The 21421-nt window shown below is 44.7% G+C and overlaps 2 protein-coding genes and 1 non-coding gene across 3 annotated transcripts; 2 read left to right on the forward strand and 1 right to left on the reverse strand.

The window, feature by feature from the left end:
- The first annotated feature begins 881 nt into the window (after positions 1-881).
- On the forward strand, positions 882-954 carry TRNAR-ACG (transfer RNA arginine (anticodon ACG)). Its single transcript has one exon. It is a non-coding gene; the product is annotated as a tRNA-Arg (tRNA).
- Positions 955-3108: 2154 nt separating this feature from the next.
- Positions 3109-4227, reverse strand: LOC123100385 (NDR1/HIN1-like protein 13). The gene has a single exon (XM_044522322.1). It carries the CDS (start codon positions 4145-4147, stop codon positions 3380-3382), a length of 768 nt encoding a protein of 255 aa, XP_044378257.1. The 5' UTR covers positions 4148-4227; the 3' UTR covers positions 3109-3379.
- Positions 4228-12712: 8485 nt separating this feature from the next.
- Positions 12713-17823, forward strand: LOC123098745 (pumilio homology domain family member 4). The gene is made up of 5 exons (XM_044520813.1): positions 12713-14415; positions 14670-14832; positions 15924-16087; positions 16953-17211; positions 17294-17823. Exons 1-5 carry the CDS (start codon positions 13079-13081, stop codon positions 17396-17398), a joined length of 2028 nt encoding a protein of 675 aa, XP_044376748.1. The 5' UTR covers positions 12713-13078; the 3' UTR covers positions 17399-17823.
- The last annotated feature ends 3598 nt before the right edge of the window (positions 17824-21421 follow it).

Genomic DNA, 21421 nt, shown 5'->3' on the forward strand with positions numbered 1-21421 from the left:
TTTATTGTTGCCTCTAGGGCATGTTTCCTTCACCTACCTCACTAAGCCACCTAGGCTCAAGTCCTCATGGATGTGAATTTGAGTTCTTATTCTTTCAAAAGCAAAAACAAAAACATTGTAGGGGCTTCCCCTACCACATTACTTTCAAATAAATGTTAGACTAGATACATGTGGGTATAATATACATCAAATTGACCATAAAGGTCATGACATCAACACAATGTTGGATGATATACAATGTTATCTTGTTTTGTTTTGTTTTTTGAAAAGGAGATTTGGCATGTGCTTGTATTTTTTAGATATGTTCTAACTTCTCGACGGTATTATTTTAGTGGTATAATGTACACGTCGACTACGAGGTGTCTGTGATAACTTCGTCAATCTCAAAATCTGCCAGATCAGGTGCTTCATTTTTGTAGATGTATTTCAGACCGTCCGACGCTATTCTTTTAGTATATGATGTGCCCATAATTAGGAAATGCATGTGGAAACATTATCAATCTCAAAGATCTTTTTTTTGCGGTCAAGTTACAAGCCACGTATACACTAACATGACAAAATTGAAAGTGCTCATAATGGTAGGGAGTATGTCCACATACGTAAACATGTATATTTTTACTGTAATTCGAAAGAAACGTGATCTTATAGTTTCGGGTACTTGTATTTGCCACCAACTTAGAGTCATGGATAGAAGTAACTTGGATGGTCTTCTTTTTTTAGCCGTGCTATATTATTATTTTTAGCCTAAGTAACTTGAACGGTCAGTTTTCAACAAATTACCCAGTTTGCAGCACTAGATTAAGTCATGTCATTAGGAGAATCGACCCGAAGTTGTCACACTAAAACAACCTGTTAGCGGAACCTGCTAGAATTATAGCAAGGACTCCGTGGCCCAATGGATAAGGCGCTGGTCTACGAAACCAGAGATTCTGGGTTCGATCCCCAGCGGAGTCGTTTTTGTCCTCTATTGTTTTTTTTTGGGGGGCACATTCTTATATTTCTATAAATAAAAAACCTACCCGTGCTTCGAAGCTCCTCCGACAAACATTTTGTTTTACCTACTACTGCCACTGCTTCGGCGAGTCTCTCTCCCATAGCCACTAGCCTTGCGAAGCACTGGGTTTGAGAATTACTTCTCCCGTTCTCGGGTCCACAGTCCACACCGGAGTAGACGAGGGCAGGCAGCCAATGGCGCGGCGACAGGACCGCCGGAGCCTTCCGCTGCTTTCACGTACAGACACCGGCGGCGTGCGTGACGAACCCCCGCGGGCCATCGCCTGCCGCGCCCGCGCACGCATGTTCGCGGGACTGACGCGCGCGCAGCATTGGCATGGCGTACGTCGCCCCCGTCCCATTGCCACCCGCGACGCGGCGACCGAGAGGACGTGCGCGTTGGTCGGCTCGACTGTCGAGCATGGTGACGAACCGACGACCGGCGAATGTCGTAGGAGAGAGGCAGGCTGACCGAACCGTCGCTAGCCGTGCGTCCTTGTAGTTGTAGGGGTACTTCGTGCTAGTACGATCCAGGATCGCCGGCCGAGCACGTCTGCATCGCGTCAAACAACGACAGTCCGAACACAAGTGAAGCACTGCTGTCGCTTTCTCGACAAGGCCACAGGAGCAGTTTCTTCCCACTGCTTCCATAATACTACTACTACTGCTACGTTTTACCGGCTCCCGACATGTCAAAATGCTCGGCTTGGTTTGGTTTTACCGGCGCGGTAGAAAAACAATTATGTACAGCCTGAACAAATATGACCCCCTGTATGTTCACGGACGTGAAGCCGGTCACCCCTTCTTTATCCACGATTGCAACCACATCCCACATTTGCAAATCCTCACTCTCGTGCTACTTCGTGCACCGTTTGTTTCATCATACGTACTCCACGTATGAAACAAACAAGCTATATTCAAAAAGCAAACCATCCTAAACTACTCGCCATCATCGAAGGTGTGGATCTCATGGTCAGGCGGCAAGGCGAATCTCCGGCGTTTCCTCCTCCTCGTCACCGTCCGCGAAGAGCCGCTCCCGCCTCACGTCGCGCAGGTGGATAAGGCGGTGGCTTGCCGCCACATCCTGCTTGGACCGGAGTGAACCGAGCATGGCTTGGTTTTCGGCCATGAGGCCGAGATCGGTGACGAGCGCCACGCGGGCGGGCAACACCCGCTTGCTTCACTTCCAACCGCGTCACCCGGCGCAATGCGAGAGGCGCGACGTTCCTCGACAATGCCATCTCGACCGCTATCTCTGCTAATGCTCTGGCTTCAGCATTTTGTAATACGTGACCTTCTGGCGGACCATGGCTGATAGCAAGGGACGGAGCGGAAGGGGGCACATACGTGGAAGCAGTGGCGGTGCGGGGGGGCTAGGTTCTTGGCCCCTCGAATGGTGCACCGACCTGCGCCATGAATGCAGCCACCGAACTGATGACCTCCCTTGATGAACCAAAGCGTTTTTGCGTGTGTCCCGTACGTCAATCCGATATGGCGAACACGTTCAAGTAGGCCCAAATCCGCCCCATATATAGACTGTGTTCGAGTGGTGCCCGACAGCGCGAGCATATGGGTTAGATTTGAGGGGTCCTGTTGGGTAATGCTAGACCCACGTAAACTTACGTGAGGTTTTTACGTAAAGGCTGATGTGGAGGTAGTTAATTGAATGAGGATTAGTGGCTGGGGCCATCCCGGTTGAAATCAGGGGGAAGAGGATTTATAGTTAGGAAAATTACGTTACTTTACGTAGCCTGTTCGTAGATGGAGCATATGGAGCATTATCGTTTGAATCCAGATGTTGGCAGGACTGTCCGTCCGAGCGTGGGGGAAGGAGCGAAAATGCTAAACCTACGAAAAGCACTTACGTAACCTACGTAATTTGCTAAAGCGTTAATCGAACTGCCCCCTGATTTCAAGGGTGGGCCCGTGCCCCCAACTAATGACTAATTAAAAACGGCCAGATCAGCAATTACGTAAGGTACGTAAGAGTCTCTGCGTAGGTGTAGCATTGCTCGGGGAGGGAGGGAGGGAGTGGGTGTTCCGGTTGCAGATGATCTGAATCAGCCTCAAGCAAAGTACACAGCAGCTAGCTAGCGTGAAACCGAAGAATGTAAATGTGGAAAAAATAGAACACATGTATCACGCGTGAACATTCTTCCATGATTACACAAGTCCAGCGAGTCCCAGATTCCGGTTAGTAACAACTTACACATATTTGCACACAAAGAGCCTCGAGAGTCATCAAGCACGAGCTACAAGACACATTTACACGCGACGTACACGTACGATCCCACCGTCCACACTTCACGCGTCGCCCTGCCCGTTCGGCCCTCGATCCCACTATATGCACAAAGCGCCGGCGCCGGCGCGCGGCGGTCGGCGTCGGTCACTTCCCGAAGCTGCTCCTGCACTTCTGCGACGAAATGTGCACGTGCTTCCCTAGCCCCGCCGTTCTCATCTCGCACGCCACGGCCAGCCTCTTGGCCGCGAACGCGAGCGCGCCCACGTGCACCTGCACGGGGAACTCCACGGCGAGCTCCAGCGCCACGGCCTCCTTCTTCGACCCCCTGAGCGCCCTCTCCACCGCCTTGGGTGTCGCGTGGCCGCCGCCGCGCAGCAGCACGTTGAAGTCCTTGGCGTCCGCGCCGCCGTCCTCGGGCGTCCCCACGTCCGCGGCCTTGGCCAGGGCCGTGCCCTGGTGCAGCAGCCTGGCCGTGCCCCCGTCCTTGTACCACAGCGCGGTCACCTTGTTGGGGTTGATCGCCGTGAGGAAGAAGTCGTAGTCCACCTCCGCGTGGCGCTGCGCCGACGCGTTGCGCGCGGAGAGCCTGTTCACGGAGAAGCTCGGCGGGGCCGGCCGCATCACGACGACGGAGAGCCAGACGCTGGCGCCCAGGAGCAGCACCGCCGCGGCCGCCAGGCCGAGCGTGAGCAGGAGGGGCGTCGAGCACGCCGAGCCGCCGCCGCTCTTGCCGCCGCCGGCGCGCTCCGCGCGGTACCGCTCGGCGAGGTAGGCGTTCTCGGGGGGCGGCACGCGGTATATCTGGTCCTTCTGGACCTTGACGACGTAGGTCTCGTGCGGCGGCGCCCTGAGCTGGGCGGCGGCGGCGGAGGCCTGCTCGGGCACGGGCGGCGGGAGCGCCCTCTCCGCCATGGAAGGAAAGAGGACGGCGAGGTGCGAGGGGGCGGGAGGGAGCTGGCGGAGGACGTCGCATGAGGCGGGCGGGAGGCCCGATTTGGAGGGAAACCAGGAGGAGCGCCCGTGCGCGCCACGGTTTTGACGACATGCCTATTGTTGGCTGGTGGCACGCACCACCGGTCAAGGCTCGTCGCAACCGCCATCGCGCCCGACGTGGCACCCGGCCAGCTTGCTTCTGCCGATGCAGCTGCCAGGATGCACCTTACTGATTGTATTCTTTTTCGGATTTGCTAAATTCTCATATAGACGAGATCTAAGTTCTATGTCCATGATTTTAGTAGAGCCTCATGCTGTCTTTTTCAACTTTTCTTTCATTGTCATGTTTGATTGAGTCGCTTAGATAATACTCCCTCCGTTCCAAAATAGATGACCCAACCTTGTACTAACTTTGTACTAAAGTTAGTATAAGGTTGGGTCATCTATTTTTGAAACGGAGGGAGTAGTTAGATCAGACCTAGATACACTCTACTTTTTTACTAGCAGAACGCTCGTGCGTTGCTACGGGCTATCCGCGGTGTTATCTGTAACACTCGGGTTCAACACAAAAAACCTCATCTAATGACGCACCTTCTCTTTTTCTGTCGGAACCTCCCATTCCTGATCGGCTTCTTGCCGTAGCGGGACATTTCTCGCTGGAGCCACCTCCTTTAGAACCAGATGATGTCGACCTCATCGTCGTCGTGCATTGCAATAAGGATGAAATTTTTCATGTTTACAATATAATATAGTGGGTTAAACTAACAACATACTATTGACACAAAGCAACAAATAACTATAGATAGCATTCTCAAACGTCCATTCAACTTTGCAAATGCACATTGACATTGGAGGAGAGTGGCAACATGAACGTATTCCTAGTCGCCAATAAGCTCCACCTCCATCCCACATATGCTAGAAGGGATAATTGTCGTTCTTCTCTTCCTCGCTTTCCCTACACCTTCTACTCCTCGCGTCTTCGCTAACCCGTTTCATTGGCGCCAACAAGCACCACGTCAACATTAGTGTGTTCGTCATCGACGCCTCATCTTCTTCTTTCTCATTTCTTTGTCGTCTTTAGTTCTCGTTCCTACTTATTTTCAAGAATACTCTTTCTTTTTTCTCTCTCTTATTATTTGGAACAATCTTTTCTTTCTCCAACACCATGGACCGTTTGATGGCTTTAGTTCTTTTTCCTTCTTGTTCTTGGAACACTCTTTCTTCTTATTATCGCATGAACCACCTGGCCAATGTTGTGTCGTGTTGTCCTCACCCGCGAATATTTCGGCAACCGTCAGCGTGTGGACATCCTGCGGAGCATAGTCTTCATACACTAGGTGAACGCTAGGTCGCCCATCTCGCAAGTGCATGGTGGCCGTTGTTCATGTTGGCAAGCGGTGCTCGGTGCTTGGCCATGTAGCTGAGAGCCCGTTGATTGTCCTTGTCCACGAGCGCTTTCAAAATGATTCACCGCGATTAACTGCTTTCTTAATTAATTAAGTACACAAATAATTAACGACCTACCTAATTCTCTGCATGCCTAATTACCAAATCAATTAATTATCTGACTAATTGGAAAATATCCCTACTTCTAATTATCTGTAGGCATAAATAATTGTCTAACAAATTAATTAATTGCATTAATCACTCAACCTCCAAATTGATTCGGTGCAAAAAATCCTATTTAAATGGATCTAATTAATTGCATACGTAATTAACTATCTAGCTAATTAATTGCATCAATGGTTTAATTTCAAAATTGATTTAGTGCTCGATTTCTAAATAAAATCGCATGAATGGCTGCTACAAACGCCAATGATGACGACTACCGAGTAATATAGGACACATTCCCTTAACGAATTTCTTGATATTTAAATGGACACACCTGATTTGAGACGGTAGCCTGTGTGGCTCTACAAGAATATAATATGACCGAGTCCACGTGGCGGTCTGATGACCCGCCTCCCCCCACGGTTGTCCTCGATGCTGCGATCCACGCCATGGCATTCTCAAGCACCTTGCCAGCGTTAGGCCCGACCACGACATCTTCCATGGTGTCGTGCACGACGTCCCTTCGCAGGGGCGCGCGGATGCATGCGCCCATATGAAACTTGTGATTCTCAATTAATAGTAAAAATAATGATAATAATAAATGACATAGCGCGGGGGATTAGTGATTTTTTATGAAGAAATATCTCATTTTATTATGGAAGGTTATCGAGAAAAATCTTATGTCTATCTTTTAGGAAGGTGATCTCACATATATGGTGCAATTTCTGAATTCTTAATTACTTGTTGTTTACATAATTGAATTGAATCATCACGGAAGCATGAAACAAGATCCCCCTAATGGGGTTTTGTTTTTTAATGGGAGGGAGAAAACCAAGTGGGAGGAGGTGGTGGGAGGTGGGACGAAGAAAAACCGGACGAAAATAAACCGTACCCGGCTACCAACTGCTTCATTAGGAGTAGAGATTAATTGCATACGTAATTAACTGTTTAGCTAATTAATTGCATCAATGGTTTGATTTCAAAATTGATTTAGTGCTCGATTTCTAAAAACGCATGAATGGCTGCTACAAACGCCAATGATGACGACTACCGAGTAATGTAGGACACATTCCTTTAACGAATTTCTTGATATTTAAATGGACACACTTTATTTGAGATGGTAGCCTGTGTGGCTCTACAAGAAATGTAATATGATCGAGTCCACGTGGCAGTCTGATGATGCGCCTCCCCCACAACCGTCTTCGACGCTGTGATCCATGCCCTGGCATTCTCAAGCACCGTGCCAGCGTTAGGCCCGGCCACAACATCTTTCATGGTGTCGTGGACGACGTCCCTTCGCAGGGGCGCGCGGATGCGTGCGCCCATATGAAACTTGTGATTCTCAATTAATAGTAGAGATAATGATAATAATAAATGACATAGCGCGCGGGATTAGTGATTTTTGTGAAGAAATATCTCAATTTATTATGGAAGGTTATCGAGAAAAATCTTATGTCTATCTATTAGGAAGGTGATCTCACATATATGGTGCAATTTCTGAATTCTTAATTACTTATTATTTACGTAATTGAATCAGCACCTACAAAGGAAGCATGAAACAAGATCCCCCTAATGGGATTTGGTTTTTTAATGGGAGGGAGAAAACCAAGTGGGAGGAGGTGGTGGGAGGTGGGACGAAGAAAAAACGGACGAAAATAAATCATACCAGGCTACCAACTGCTCCATTAGGAGTAGAGATTGTATAGGTCATTTGAGATTTATGTCTCAAACGAATTGGAGTCTTCTGAAATCATCGGTGCCAACAATCATTTTTGCCAAGATTCAAAAAGCAGCAGACCCGTCAATCGCTAGGTCGAAACACTGAGATACATCAACTTTGGGTGGTTTAATTGTACTCCCTCCGTTCCCAAATATAAATCTTTCTAGAGATTTCAATAAGTGCCTACTACATACAAAGCAAAATGAGTGAATCTACACTTTAAAATATGTCTACATACATCCGTTGTAGTCTATTTGAATTGTCTAAAAAGACTTATATTTAAAAACGGAGGGAGTACATATCAAACCCTCTTCATAATTAATGAAATGCAGCATGCACTCCTGAAGGGGCCGGCGGGCCGCTACGCCAGTCATAGCATAATTAGTGAAAAAGAAAGAAAAAACAAATACAAACTTCTCTTCTGCTCCCTTCATCCTAAAATAAAAGTGTCTTAAACTTAGTACAACTACGTATTAAATTTAGTACATTTTTTTGTGAGGAAAAATTCAATATATTCATCAACTGTTAAGGTAGTAAAAAGAAAATCAGAAGTAAATAGACCACCTAGTGACGACTACAAACACTGGAGCGAGCCGAAGATGCGCCACCTTCATCGCCCCTCTCTCGCCGGAGTCGGACAAACCTAATTGTAATAGACAACGACGAAGTCATCGTGCAAAGGCCTCATAGGACCAGCGCGCCAGGACAGCAACTACCGCCGATGAAGAGATGCGTAGATCAAAATGATCCAACTTGTAGACACATGAACATAGACGAACGAAGACCGGATCCACGTGGGTCCATCGAAAACAAACATTGATTGAATCCCGCGAGATCCGCCGGAGACAAACCTCCACACGCCCTCCAACGATGCTATAAACACCATCGGGACAGGGGCTTGGGCGGGAGGACCTTATTCCATCTTTAGGGAGCCGCCACCGCCTCGCCTCTCTGAGCAAGACACGAACCCTAACAAAATAAAAAAACCATCTGAAAACGAAGCCCTCCCGCCGGCAAGGGTTGAGATCCACCGCACTTCCATGACCCTAAGACCATAGAAGATGAGATAGACCGGTGGCGGCGCCGACGGGAAGCACGAGAAACCCTAGCGCTTAGGGTGCCCTCGCATACAGCAGTGAAGGGGTTCACATACGAATTTGACCTAAGTTGTACACATAAAATTAGTACAAAGTTGAGACATTTATTTTGGGACGGTGGGAGTATTTACTACTTAAAAAAACGCATAGTTTAATCTTACGATATTTTTTCCCTACCACCTCTTCGTCCATCCTCTCATCCTCCACTGATTTTTTTTCGGTTTTCATCCCTTTATGGTTCGCATCAAACCAATTTTTGTTAACCCAATAAACTAGATCAATCTACTGTATAGCAATAAATTCATGGTATGTAAATAAATTGTTTCTTGTGGTAAATTTTGGTACCTGCCAAACATCTTTGGCAACTCAATAAATAGAAGTAAATTCACAATTCATATATAAGCAAATAAATATCAATCACGGACACATAGCTATTTTATCCGTTTAAGAAATAACAAAAATGATGCTTTACTAACTAGTTGTCTGTTCGTTGCAACGAGACATACATATTCTAGTGGTTTAATATCAATCTTGTCTGACATATACCTTACACCCATCATATTATAGATTTTGGTAAGATTTGATTTTGATTTGAGTATGCGTAGAGCAAAACAAGAAAAGTTTTGATTTAGTAGTGGTTTTAGTAAGATTTAATTTGATTTGAGTATGCTTAGGGTAAGACAAGATTTCTTTTATTTAGGAGTATTAGTTTAGTTGAGGTTTTAGTATGATTTGATTTAATTTACATATGGGTAGGAAAGGCAAAGATTTTATTTATTTAGTTGAGATTTTGCTAAGATTTAATTGAGTTAATGCAGAATGTGGTTTGTTAAATGTACTGATTTGGTTCAGGTTATTCTAAGCCATTCTATTTATGTTAAAAAAATTGCGAGAAGATTACTACAAAAGTCAACAGGAAATCAAATGAGGGAGGGAAATGGGGAGTTAAAAACCGGCAAAAGGTGAGCGAACCTATCAACTCCCCATTAATATAAGGTGTATTAGTTTCGGCACGGTGACCAAGGCACATAATTATAGACAATGTAGGACGAAATCACTCTTGGCTAATTAGTTGATTATCGACAAGTAAATCATTTAGATTAGTAAAGGAAGAGATACACGCAATCGAGAGAGAGATACTTTCCTTTTTTTTCTCTACAAGGAGATATATATGCAATTAGGAGAAATATACTTTCCTTTTTCTGGAGGGTTAAAAGCGGAATTATGATGAATTAGAAGAAATGCACCTTACATTTTGGAATTTTATAAAAAAAACAAATACACCTTATATAAAGGAACGGAGGGAGTATCAGAGATAACCAAAACATATTTTTATTTTATCTATCTGTTTTGCATTACATCAAGATTTTTCACGTATGGTCATCTTATTGTGTTTTTTGACCCCATGGCAACCCACGTGCACAATTAAGGAGAGTGCAGTCATTTGCTTCCGGTAGCTCTGCCTGAAATGTCAGAGATTTTGTCCTTGTTTAAAAAAAAACGCTCATGGTATGTTTGAAGAAAAATAGCACTGATCAATTTTAACCATTGTATACCACTGCACTAATCCCAATTGCCATACGTTCTCAACTGATGAATCGAATGCCCTTCATGGATGGCAATTAACATTCATTAATTGTACTAAAAGAAAATTATTCTTGCTGCAATGAAGTAGACCCTCTAATGAAAAATCAATGCTGGTGTGCAGAACTGGAAACGTATGATGTGACTTGGTCAGTGATGCATGAAGATGAAGGATCGCATGGCCAACAAGAAGGAAATATTTCCTTAAATAGTTGGGTGGGTCTCTTAACCTGTCACATTTTTAATTCCCGGAAAAATGTATAATAAAGTAGCTAAACTCGTACCTTCACCGCATAATCTCTACTAGCTTGCATCATATACTTGGGCACTCCCGGCAAAAAAGGAAAGAAAAACCATATGCTTGGGGCAGAGGAAGTGTGAAGGATTGTCCATGGGGTGCACTGAGCAGAGCAGTTGGAGTCGCCACACGGGCAAGTTTCTGCTCTTCTTTTCCCGGTTTGGATTAGCCCAACAGCCAAGTGTCATATTTGCCTCTTTCTTTCTACTCTTCGTTTTACTTTATAGCAAGGGAGAGCAGTTTAGTCTACTTGCTCTTTGCGCTTTTTCGGTGGGCATGTATTGCTTAGAACGATTCTTCTTAGCCTCTCTACAAATTCCGTCACTCCCATAGAGTGACCACCGAAACTAAAGAAAGAGAATGTGGAAAATACCCGTTGGTTTCTGGTTGTATCTACACTCTATATGGAAAAAAATTAATAATTACGAAAAAAGTAGTTCATAAAGTTTTTTATAATAAACTTGACTTTCTTTTGCACTTATATAATGTTTCACGAATAAAAAACCAGCATTAACTTCAAGGCAAAAAAAAAAAAAATTGGTACTAAGAACGAAAGGCTAAATGGCACTATTCACAATGTTTCGGCCGAAAAATTATCTTTTTTTAAATAAGTCAAAGGAGATTTTTCTTTTTGTGGATTTTTTTCACAAGTACAATGGAAGGTCAAGTTTATTTCAAAAATATTTTCAGATTTTTTTTGACCTTTAGTTAATATTTTTTCATATAGGGTGTATATACACCCATAAACCAAAAGTTCCCCTTCAAAAGAATGCCATTGTTGTCGAAGTACCAGAAGAAACGCCGGTTGACAAAGCACTTACTTTTCGCAAAAAGGATATTCTGATTGTTTAGCATCCAACTGGTTGGTCAGCTTTGAGGTTACTCTTTTTTTGCGAGGAGCTTTGAGGTTACATGAACGAAAACATTCAACTCCACTTGAGGAAACATTATTTTTTACCCCCAAAACAAAAGAAAAGCTTTCAACTATAAAAACTACGTAAAATCAACGTGCAACATTTTCATGGCAAGTTAAACTCGGAAATCTGAAACATTTCGACACGAAAAGAGACCAATAACATTCACTCGTGTGCGTGCACGGGTTTTACGTGGCGGTTTCTTCTAGTGTATTGTAGGTAACACGGATTGAGTGAAGTAAACGTGCTGGGCTTTCAGTTTTGATTTTTTTGTTTTGTCTGCTTTACGTCCCGTGTGTGGTAGTTTGGACTTTTCGTAAACAATGATGTGGCTTTGCTAGCAGTAGGGTGTCTTTTGTTCTACGTTTCCTTATGTTTGCACCGGGTGATCGAGCACTTTTTGTTCGGATTCACGATACCACGGAAACTGGACCTAAAAATCCATAGGAGAAAAAAAGACGACGCATAGTATACCAAGTTCTTAGCGTTGCATCATCAAAACTGTACAGACACACTTAAGATAACTCTTGTCTTCGAACTACCATGGCCAGTATCATAATTAGTATTCACTTTATCATAACAAGTTCTTTTGTCCGTTATCGGGAGATAGTTGAACCCAACCTAGAAAGTCGTAGAAACAAGAAGGATGACGCAAAGTATACCAAGTCGTAGAGTTACACCAAAAAGTATTTTTTTTCAAAAGTTTCATCGTCAAAATTGTAATAGCGCATTTAACTCTTATTTCAACTTCTTCTACAAAAAAAGCAGCTCTTATTTCAACCTATCATCCTCAGTTTCCTTATTAAAAAAAAAGAACTTTCAGTTTGCAAACTTCTTTTTAGACCAAAGCATTGAGTTTAGGTGGGAAATAGTCAGTCTACAAACGTGTTGTGCTCAAAGAGTTCATCCTTCTTGTCTTCATGATCAATAACTAACGCAAAGACGGCCCCTAAAAAAGTAACCACATAACACAAAGATAACACAATCACAAACTGGTCTCAAGAGATACGTACGTGAACATTTTAAAATGCACAACAAAGGCTGGCGTGTTATGTAAGGCAGGTTCTATCTCAATTGGTAGCACAAATTTAAAAGGGTAGTGGTGGTAGTACTAGTTGTAGCAATGGATGGATTACCCAAAGCCGAAGCTGAAAAGATCCATCCCAGATCTGGTGGCAAAGGAAAGGAAAGGGCGGTTAAAATCCATCCGGCGAGCCAACGGAAGCCGCGGATTCCTCGCATTTTATGGCGTGGCGTACGTAGAAAGATCATCTACATTTGTTGTTGGTGTTGGTATAAAATAAAAAAAATGAAGAAAAAATACGGTGGTACGCTCGTCCCCTCCGGTCAGTCATCCATCCAGCAGTGCGGTGCGGAGGAAGGGGAAGAGCTGAGGGAGGGAGCAGGGAGGAGGGGAGGAGGCCAGGCCAAGCCAAGAGAGAGGGAGGAAGCCCTGCGCCCAGTCAATTGGGTATATAAACCCACCAACGCCTCCCTCCTGCGCCCCTCCTCTCCCCTCTTTTGCATGCCTCACCGGCCTCCTCCCCTCCCCTCCGCCCCATCCGCCTCCCAATGCACCACTGCTAACCCCTGCTCCCGATCCCCGCTCCCGATCCGCGGATTCCCCGCCGATCCCGCCCGCCCCGCCTCCCGGTTGCAATCTCTGATCGGATTCTCTCTGCTTTTCCTCCGCCTCCTCTCCCTCTTGGTTTCGCCTCGCCTCGCCCGGTGTTTGTTGATCTGGCGATGAAGGGCCCGGCGGCGGCGGAGGAGCGGCCCGAGGAGAAAGAGATGGACTTGCTCCTCAGCGAGATCCCCCAGGTCACCTCCCCCCAGGCGCACCGCGCCGGCGCCGGCGCCGCCCTCTCCCAGGGCCACGGCGGCGGCGACCGCCGTCACGGGCTCGCGCCGCCGCGCCATCAAGGCTACGCCGCGTCGCCCCGGCGCGCCGACGACGCCTGCTACGCCGTCGTCGTCAACCGCCGCGACGACGGTGATCACCAGGGCGGCGGCGGCGCCGGCGCGTACCACCCGCCGCTCCGCGTCTGCCCGGCGCCCCTGCATCCGTCGAGCCCGTTCGTCGCCGCCGCGCCCTCCCCGCTCGTGCAGCCCGTGGACGACCCGGAGAAGCAGTGGCTGGCGAACCAGCTCCGCGGCCTGCTCGTCGAGGACGCGCCCGCCGCGCCCCAGGCCCCGCCCGTCGGCAACGGCGCCCCGGCGGACTTCTCTGCGCCGCGTGGCGCCGCGTACTATGGCTACCCCTTTGGTGCGCCGGGCTCCTCGGTTCACGGCGAGCCCCTGGTGAACGAGCAGGCCATGGCGGCCGGCTACCGCTTCGCGCTCGGCCCGGACGTCGGCCTGGGCGGCCACCCCAGCGGCCTGGAGGTCAATATGAACGGCTTCATGTACAATAGGACAGCAAACGGCACTGGCATTGGTTGGGGACAGGGCCTGGTGCACCCTGCTCATGCTCACCCCGAGCCCTTCATGCTTCCTGGGCAGGCTGCCCCAGAACAGCACAACTGGGGGTTTGTTGGGACTGGTCCGATTGCCCTCGACCCCCGTGGTGGAGCAGGCCGTTCACCCAAATTGCACTGCGAGTACGGCGTGCCTGTGCACACCGGCAATCGCTACATGAAAGGTGGCATGAATAATCAGATGGAGGCGTTTCGCCGCGAGGACGGTCAGAATTTTGATGGCAAGAAGAACATGCCTGTTCTCTACCGTGCCAAGGACAGGAGGTTTCAGCAGCATGCCAACAACAACAGGGCACTGGAGCTGGAGAGTCCTCGGATGCTGAGGTATGAGAACATGGTTGGAGTTAAGGGGTACATCTACTTCATGGCCAAGGACCAGAATGGCTGCCGGTTCTTGCAGCAGAAGTTCGAGGAAGGGAAGCAACACGTGGATGTGATTTTTGAAGGAATCATTGACCACATGGCAGAGCTCATGATCAACTCGTTTGCCAACTATCTCATTCAGAAGCTTCTTGATGTGTGTGATGAGGATCAGAGGCTGAGGATCATTGCCGTGCTGACGGAGGACCCTGTGAAGCTGCTGAGAATCTCTGTGAACTCTCATGGGTAATTTACCTTCTCTTGCCTAAACCGATCAATTAACTGCACCATGATCCTGAAATTAGAAGTAATTTTACTCGCTAGCCAATTGTCACAAATTATTACTGTATTTGAGAATGCTGCAATTTGTGTTTGGACAAGGAAGTGCACAGGCAGTAGAAGTGTGCCATGATGCTTACATTGCAACATAAACCCCCTTTGTTACTACGTAAATGCTTGCAAATGATTGGTGATGATTTGGTTGTTGTGATTTGTTTCAGGACAAGGGCAGTTCAGAAATTGATAGAGACTCTTAAGGTCAGGAAGCAGATAGTGCTCATTATTTCGGCCCTACAACCAGGCTTCATGCATCTTGTCAATGATCTCAATGGTAATCATGTCATACAGAAGTGCTTGTCAAACTTTGGTGCAGAGGAGAACAAGGTACATAATAGTACTTACAAAGCTATTTTTGGTCATATAACTGACTTCTAGCAATTATTAATTGTCATATTTTTTTTGACAAATGCACTCCATAAGTTTGAGAATCAGCACCATGACAGCGAATTTATCAGCTATGTTCTGTGGACCTCCATGCAACCTGCACAATCTAGTGCAAATTAAATATTGAAGTACTTGAACCTACACATGTGCATAAACTCATTAGAACTATGTTGGTTTGAATTTATAACACGTTGTTACGTGTTTACTTACATTATGTAAATTTGCATCAGTATGTGCATATTCTTAGAAGTTTATCTTTGAAAGAGTTTCATTAGCAGTTTATATGCGCTAGCCAATATTCAGGAGACTCTGTTTGCTGATTGTTATCTTAATTCCAAATGCATCACTGTATATACAAAAAGTACCTAGCACTTGAGTCTTGAGGTAGGTAGTACTAGGTCTTATTTTTATTTGTGTGATACTTGGGATCTGGACGACTAGGCGTAACTAAAATATGACCTGAAATTTGAGTTAACAGATTGGGACATTAAAAAAATTCACGTCCTAAAATAATCCAAAACCTAATTGTGTTTATGCTTAACTAAATTACTAGTGTTTAGGTTCTCCAGTGGACTAATTCTTGGTTTGGAGTGACCCTTTGTGCCCCTCCCCCCCGTACTTGACTTTGATTATTATATCATGCATTCCTTTATTCTTCTATTGTCTTTTACATATCTCTGAACGTTCCTTTTGTTGGAGAAGAACCCATAAGACTAATATCAGTAGGAATATCTGATTGATGCTAAGGTTTCTTTTAACATGGGGATATATCGATCATGAAGTTAATGTACCAGACCTTATACAAGTATATTCTGCACCTACAGTTGATCCAATGGTGAATGTCAACATATAGAAATTTATTTATGGAGCAAGTATGATCGCCTTACAAACTGTCAATAGCTCAATGAACATCATAAGTAATGTCGGGTAAATTAGTAGTGTGTTACGGAATTCTTGTTATCTTACTTGATTTTGTTATATTATTATCATCTGCGATGTATTTATTGATTTATTCTACTCTCTTTGGACAGTTCATATTTGAGGCTGCTGCAACTCACTGTTTTGAAATGGCAATACATCGCCATGGCTGCTGTGTTTTACAAAAGTGCATAACTAGTGCACGTGGTGAATATCAGGCGAAGCTAATTGTGGAAGTGTGTGCTCATGCCTTTCAGCTCGCTCAAGATCCATTTGGGTAAACCCACCCTTCCTCTTTATTATCTTGTACTTTATGCTATTTATAAAGGAACATTCTTGCACTATGTCTTTCCCAATTCTTTTGTGAAGCAGTTGTACTTGTCTGCTTACTTGTAGAGATCTTATCAGTGACATGTAATCAACACTAGATATATAGATTCATATTACTGGTGGATTAATTAAAGGGAAGAATATCCAGCTTATACTGATAATACTTTTTTGATCTTATCATTAACCGATCTTTTGCTGGAGCAAGAGTTATCTTCACCTCCCTTCTCAGAAGAACCATATCTTCACACCATCAACTTGATTAGTCCCTTGACCTTAAAAATCTTATTTTCCCATAGTTTCTGTTGCTCTAGATTCAACTCATTTTCAGGTGATAACATGTAACAGTAATTAGTCTTCATGGTCTGTTTGCATTTCACAGACAATACAATAATCGTGCTGATAATGGTACGAACTGTGTGCTAATTACATGAACCCAACCTTTGTTGTAATAACTATTTGCACATTTCAATTTTTTTCTTGCTCCCTTGTATAATTTGAGAGTTAGACATCCCCAACCTGATTTATCTTTTGGCAAGTAGTGAATGTATGAACTGTGTGCTAATTACATGAACCCAACCTTTGTTGGAATAACTATTTGCACGTTTCAATTTTTTTCTTGCTCCCTTGTATAATTTGAGAGTTAGACATCCCCAACCTGATTTATCTTTTGGCAAGTAGTGAATGTATATCCATCATATGTTTCGTTTCTCTATCATGAGATAGCTTGGTATTTTTCAGGCAGATGTTTGGCAACATGTAAGCTATATTAACTCATAAAACTAAAGTTCTTGCCTATTTCCCCCCTGTTTCAGCAATTATGTGGTACAGTATGTCCTGGACCAGAAAATTCCTTCTGCAAATGCACACCTGGCATCTCAGTTTGAAGGAAGTTATGTTTATCTCTCAAAGCAAAAAGTGAGCAGCAATGTGGTTGAGAAATGCCTGAAGGTCTTCTCAGATGAAGACAAAGCTGCCATAGTGTTTGACTTGATTTCAGTGCCTCATTTTGAACAACTGCTGCAAGACCCTTTTGCGAACTATGTCATTCATACTGCCCTTGTTAACAGCAGGGTGAGTGTTTCGATCCATATGATTTTTTGAAGTACTTCAAATTACAGCATGCATATTGCTCACTATCGTTTTTCCTTGACAGGGCCATCTCCATAATGCCCTGGTTGAAGCAATCCGCCCTCATGAAGAAGCCCTTCGGACCAGTCCCTGTTGTAAGAGAATCTCTAGAGCCATCTCTAGGAGGTGAAAGGTGTACAATCTGTGGCGCCAAAGAAATCTGTATTGTTGTCAATTTATGTTTCAGTAGTTGTTTACTATGATGTATCTGCACACGGTCTTCTGAGTTCAGAAGGGTGGTTTTTGGCTGCAAGAAAGGTTCGACACATCGTCAACTTCTGTAGAATTTACCAGGTGTTGCCATCCGAGATGTAAGTTTTGCTGCGCGCCTATTCCGATGGTGATGGTGTAGAGTTGTAAAGAAAAAAAAAACGTGTGCTTTCCAAGTTGTCTAGTTTGTATCTGCTGTATCGTTTTCCTTTGGATTGTGTGGACGGAGAATAATTAGTAATGGTGGACAAGTTGCTATAGTTGTTGCTATATATTTTGGTCACTCCAACTTGCTTGAACTCTTCTCTCCAGTTTTGGTAATGAAATAATAGCTCATCATGTTCATGTCTGTGGTATTACAGAAAATGTATTGTAGAGCTCACCTGTTTTGCCTGTTACAGAAGGTATATATGGCGGGCGTTTCATTCAGTACATAGTTGATGTACTGTTGGACCAAAGCTGATTGATTATAGGAGTATATCACAATTGAACAACTTGTTACCAATTGTTTCTTTGATTGAAGATCATTAATTTTTTATTGTATTTTCATAGAGATATGGTGTGGATAATTTGACTAAAAGAAGCTGCTATTTTCATTGATTGCAAATTTGCTTGTTTTGCTTTGCAATAGCATACTTAGCTTGGATAATGTTAGAATTAATTACAATTTGTAATTAGGGGAAAATCTCCCCTTGCCCAAACCGTCGTGCGGTTTGTCCCGCACAGGCGGCTTCTCGCTCCTGCCCCCTGGAACCGACGCCTCCCTTCGATCGCGTCTCTCCAGATGGTATAAGTAGCGCCTGTAACCATCAATCAAGACAGAGATTTCACTTTCGATCTCAAACACGTTATCACGCACGTAGAACAGCCAGCGAGAGCAAAAGAAACATCAGAGAAAGGAGAAGAGAGGGAGCACTCGCCGCCGTTTTCTACGGGGACAATCCGATGGAAGAGGAATTATGCCTTATGGACAGTGGTGCCACAAACTCCATACTGAGGGAGATGAAATTTTTCCAAACTCTGAAAAAGACGAATGGAGATATTCTAACTATCGCAGGACGCGATACTGTGATTGTTAGTACTGGACGTGCCATATTCACCCTCCCAAGTGGTACATATGTGACAATTGAGGATGCTTTACTATATCCCGATTCTGCACGTACCCTGATCAGTTATCGAGATATCCGTAAAAATGGTTTTCATATTGAAACCCATGAAGACAACAAAGAGGAGTATCTACTCTTTACTAAAGATGACGGATATGGCAAAAAGGTACATGAGAAAATTCCTTCTCTATCGTCTGGTTTGTACTATACGTACATCAAACCCGTGGAACATGTTGCATACAAAGTAATTTTTCAGAATGTTAACGCATTCCAAACCTGGCATGATCGCCTAGACCATCCTGGAATAGGGATGATGAGAAAAATTACTAGCAATTCCATTGGCCATAATTTGCTTGAGTCAAAATTTCCTCAATCTTCTGATTTTGTGTGCACATCTTGTGCCACGGGAAAGCTAATTTTGAGGCCCTCACACCTCAAAATACAAGCTGAACCACTTCAGTTCCTTGAACGTATTCAAGGAGACATTTGTGGTCCCATTCAGCCATTATCTGGACCTTTCCGGTATTTCATGGTTCTGATTGACGCATCTACACGATGGTCACATGTGTGTCTTCTATCCACACGAAACCATGCATTTGCCAAGATAATGGGGCAAGTCATTAAGTTGCAAGCCCATTATCCTGAAAGTCGAATTAAATCAATTCGAATGGACAATGTTGCAGAATTCTCCTCACGTGCTTTCAATGATTATTGCATGGCTTTGGGGATTGAAGTTCAGCACTCTGTTCCATATGTCCATACACAAAATGGTTTGGCTGCAGCGTTGATTAAGAGGATCAAATTCATTGCAAGACCTTTGTTGACGAATTGCAATTTGCCAACCTCTTGTTGGGGTCATGCTGTTTTACACGCTGCTGACTTGATACAATTGAGGCCAACTGCATATCACAGTTCTTCCCCTCTGGAATTGGTACGTGGAAATCCTCCAAGCATTTCCCATCTGCGTAAGTTCGGATGTGCTGCATACATCCCGATCTCACCACCACAGCGGACATCTATGGGCCCACACAGGAAGTTGGGGATCTATGTGGGGTACAAATCGCCGTCGATTATTAAGTACCTGGAACCCCTGACTGGGGATCTGTTCACAGCCTGTCACGCTGATTGCATATTTAATGAGGAACATTTTTCGGCATTAGGGGGAGATTTCAAGTACCAGAAAGAATGCCCGGAAATTGATTGGAATGCTCATTCCATTTCATCCTCTGATCCACGTACCCATGAGACCGAACTTCAAGTTCGGAAGATCATTAATTTGCAACATCTTGCAAATAATCTGCCAGATTCATTTACTAATTTGAAAGGTGTTACAAAATCCTTAAACCCGGCCAGAAATGCGCCAGAAAGAGTGGAGGTACCAATAAAAACCACTCAACTCCCTATTCCTAAAAAGAGGGGGAGTAGTACGGCCTCTGACCCGGAGCATGCTTCTAGCAAGCAGCAAAGGAAATCGAGGAAAAATACCTCGGAGTCAGTAAATGCAGGTCAACTCAACGTTGACAAACACCTGATGGGTAGTATACACCCAGTGAAAGGGCAATCTCCACAACCCAGTTCCAGTATGCACAAACTAACTGGGACATCGGAACACCCAGACTCGATCGTATTGGGAAATCACGAAGAGTCACTAGGGGTGCAGGAAATTTCCATCAACTATGTTGATTCTGGAGAATCATTTGACCGTAAGACTACGACTGTCGACATATATTTTGCTGAAAAGATTGCAGATACCCTTCTCACTGATCATGATCCAAGGTCTATCGTTGAGTGCCAAAAGCGCCCCGACTGGCCTAAATGGAAGGATGCAATCCAAGCAGAAATTGCCTCGCTTAACAAAAGAAAGGTATTCACTGAAGCAATACCTACACCTCCCAGTGTTTTCCCTGTGGGATTCAAATGGGTTTTTCTCCGGAAACGGAATGAGAACAATGAGGTGGTGAGATATAAAGCAAGGCTCGTAGCACAAGGTTTCACACAAAAACCCGACATTGATTTCACTGAAACATATTCTCCAGTAATGAGTGCAACCACTTTCTGATATCTTATATCCTTGGCAGTGCAAAATCGTCTATCTATGCAGTTGATGGACGTCGTGACCGCATACCTTTACGGGTCACTAGATCCGGACATATATATGAAGGTTCCTGATGGAATCTCTATCCCGAATAAAAATGCAAAACGCAACATGTATTGTGTAAAGCTGAATAAGTCATTATATGGCTTAAGGCAGTCGGGACGGATGTGGTACAACTGACTCAGTGAGTTCCTTCTTCAGAAAGGTTACTCCAATAGTACTGATTGCCCATGTGTTTTCATCAAGAAGTCCTCTATAGGATTTTGCATCATTTGTGTGTATGTTGACGATCTCAACATCATCGGCAGCACACCAGACATTGATGAAGCACGCAATCACCTAAAGATGGAATTTGAGATGAAGGATTTGGGTAAAACCAAATTTTGCTTAGGTATTCAACTTGAGCATCTTCCCTCAGGAATCATGGTACACCAATCTGCCTATATCCAGAAAATATTGGAGAAATTCAATATGGACAAATCCTATCCATCTAAAACTCCCATGGTGGTTCGATCTCTAGACATAGAGAAAGATCCGTTCAGACCAAGGGATGATGGAGAAGAGGTGTTGGGACCTGAAGTTCCATACCTTAGTGCTGTTGGAGCGCTTATGTATCTTGCAAATTGCACAAGACCTGATATTGCATTTGCAGTGAATCTACTTGCTAGACATAGCGCAGCTCCCACCAAACGTCATTGGTCTGGAGTGAAGAATATCTTTCGATATCTCCAAGGCACAAAGG

The sequence above is a fragment of the Triticum aestivum genome, chromosome 4D (genome assembly GCF_018294505.1).
Source record: "Triticum aestivum cultivar Chinese Spring chromosome 4D, IWGSC CS RefSeq v2.1, whole genome shotgun sequence".
Taxonomy (NCBI): Eukaryota; Viridiplantae; Streptophyta; class Magnoliopsida; order Poales; family Poaceae; genus Triticum; species Triticum aestivum.

Excerpts from the sequence above, each read along its gene's own strand:
- LOC123100385 (XM_044522322.1), bottom strand. The coding sequence starts at position 4,147 with ATGGCGGAGAGGGCGCTCCCGCCGCCCGTGCCCGAGCAGGCCTCCGCC.
- LOC123098745 (XM_044520813.1), top strand. The coding sequence starts at position 13,079 with ATGAAGGGCCCGGCGGCGGCGGAGGAGCGGCCCGAGGAGAAAGAGATG. Across the intron at positions 14,833-15,923 it reads TTGGTGCAGAGGAGAACAAG|TTCATATTTGAGGCTGCTGC; the intron begins GTACATAATAGT and ends CTCTTTGGACAG. Across the intron at positions 17,212-17,293 it reads CTGCCCTTGTTAACAGCAGG|GGCCATCTCCATAATGCCCT; the intron begins GTGAGTGTTTCG and ends TTTCCTTGACAG.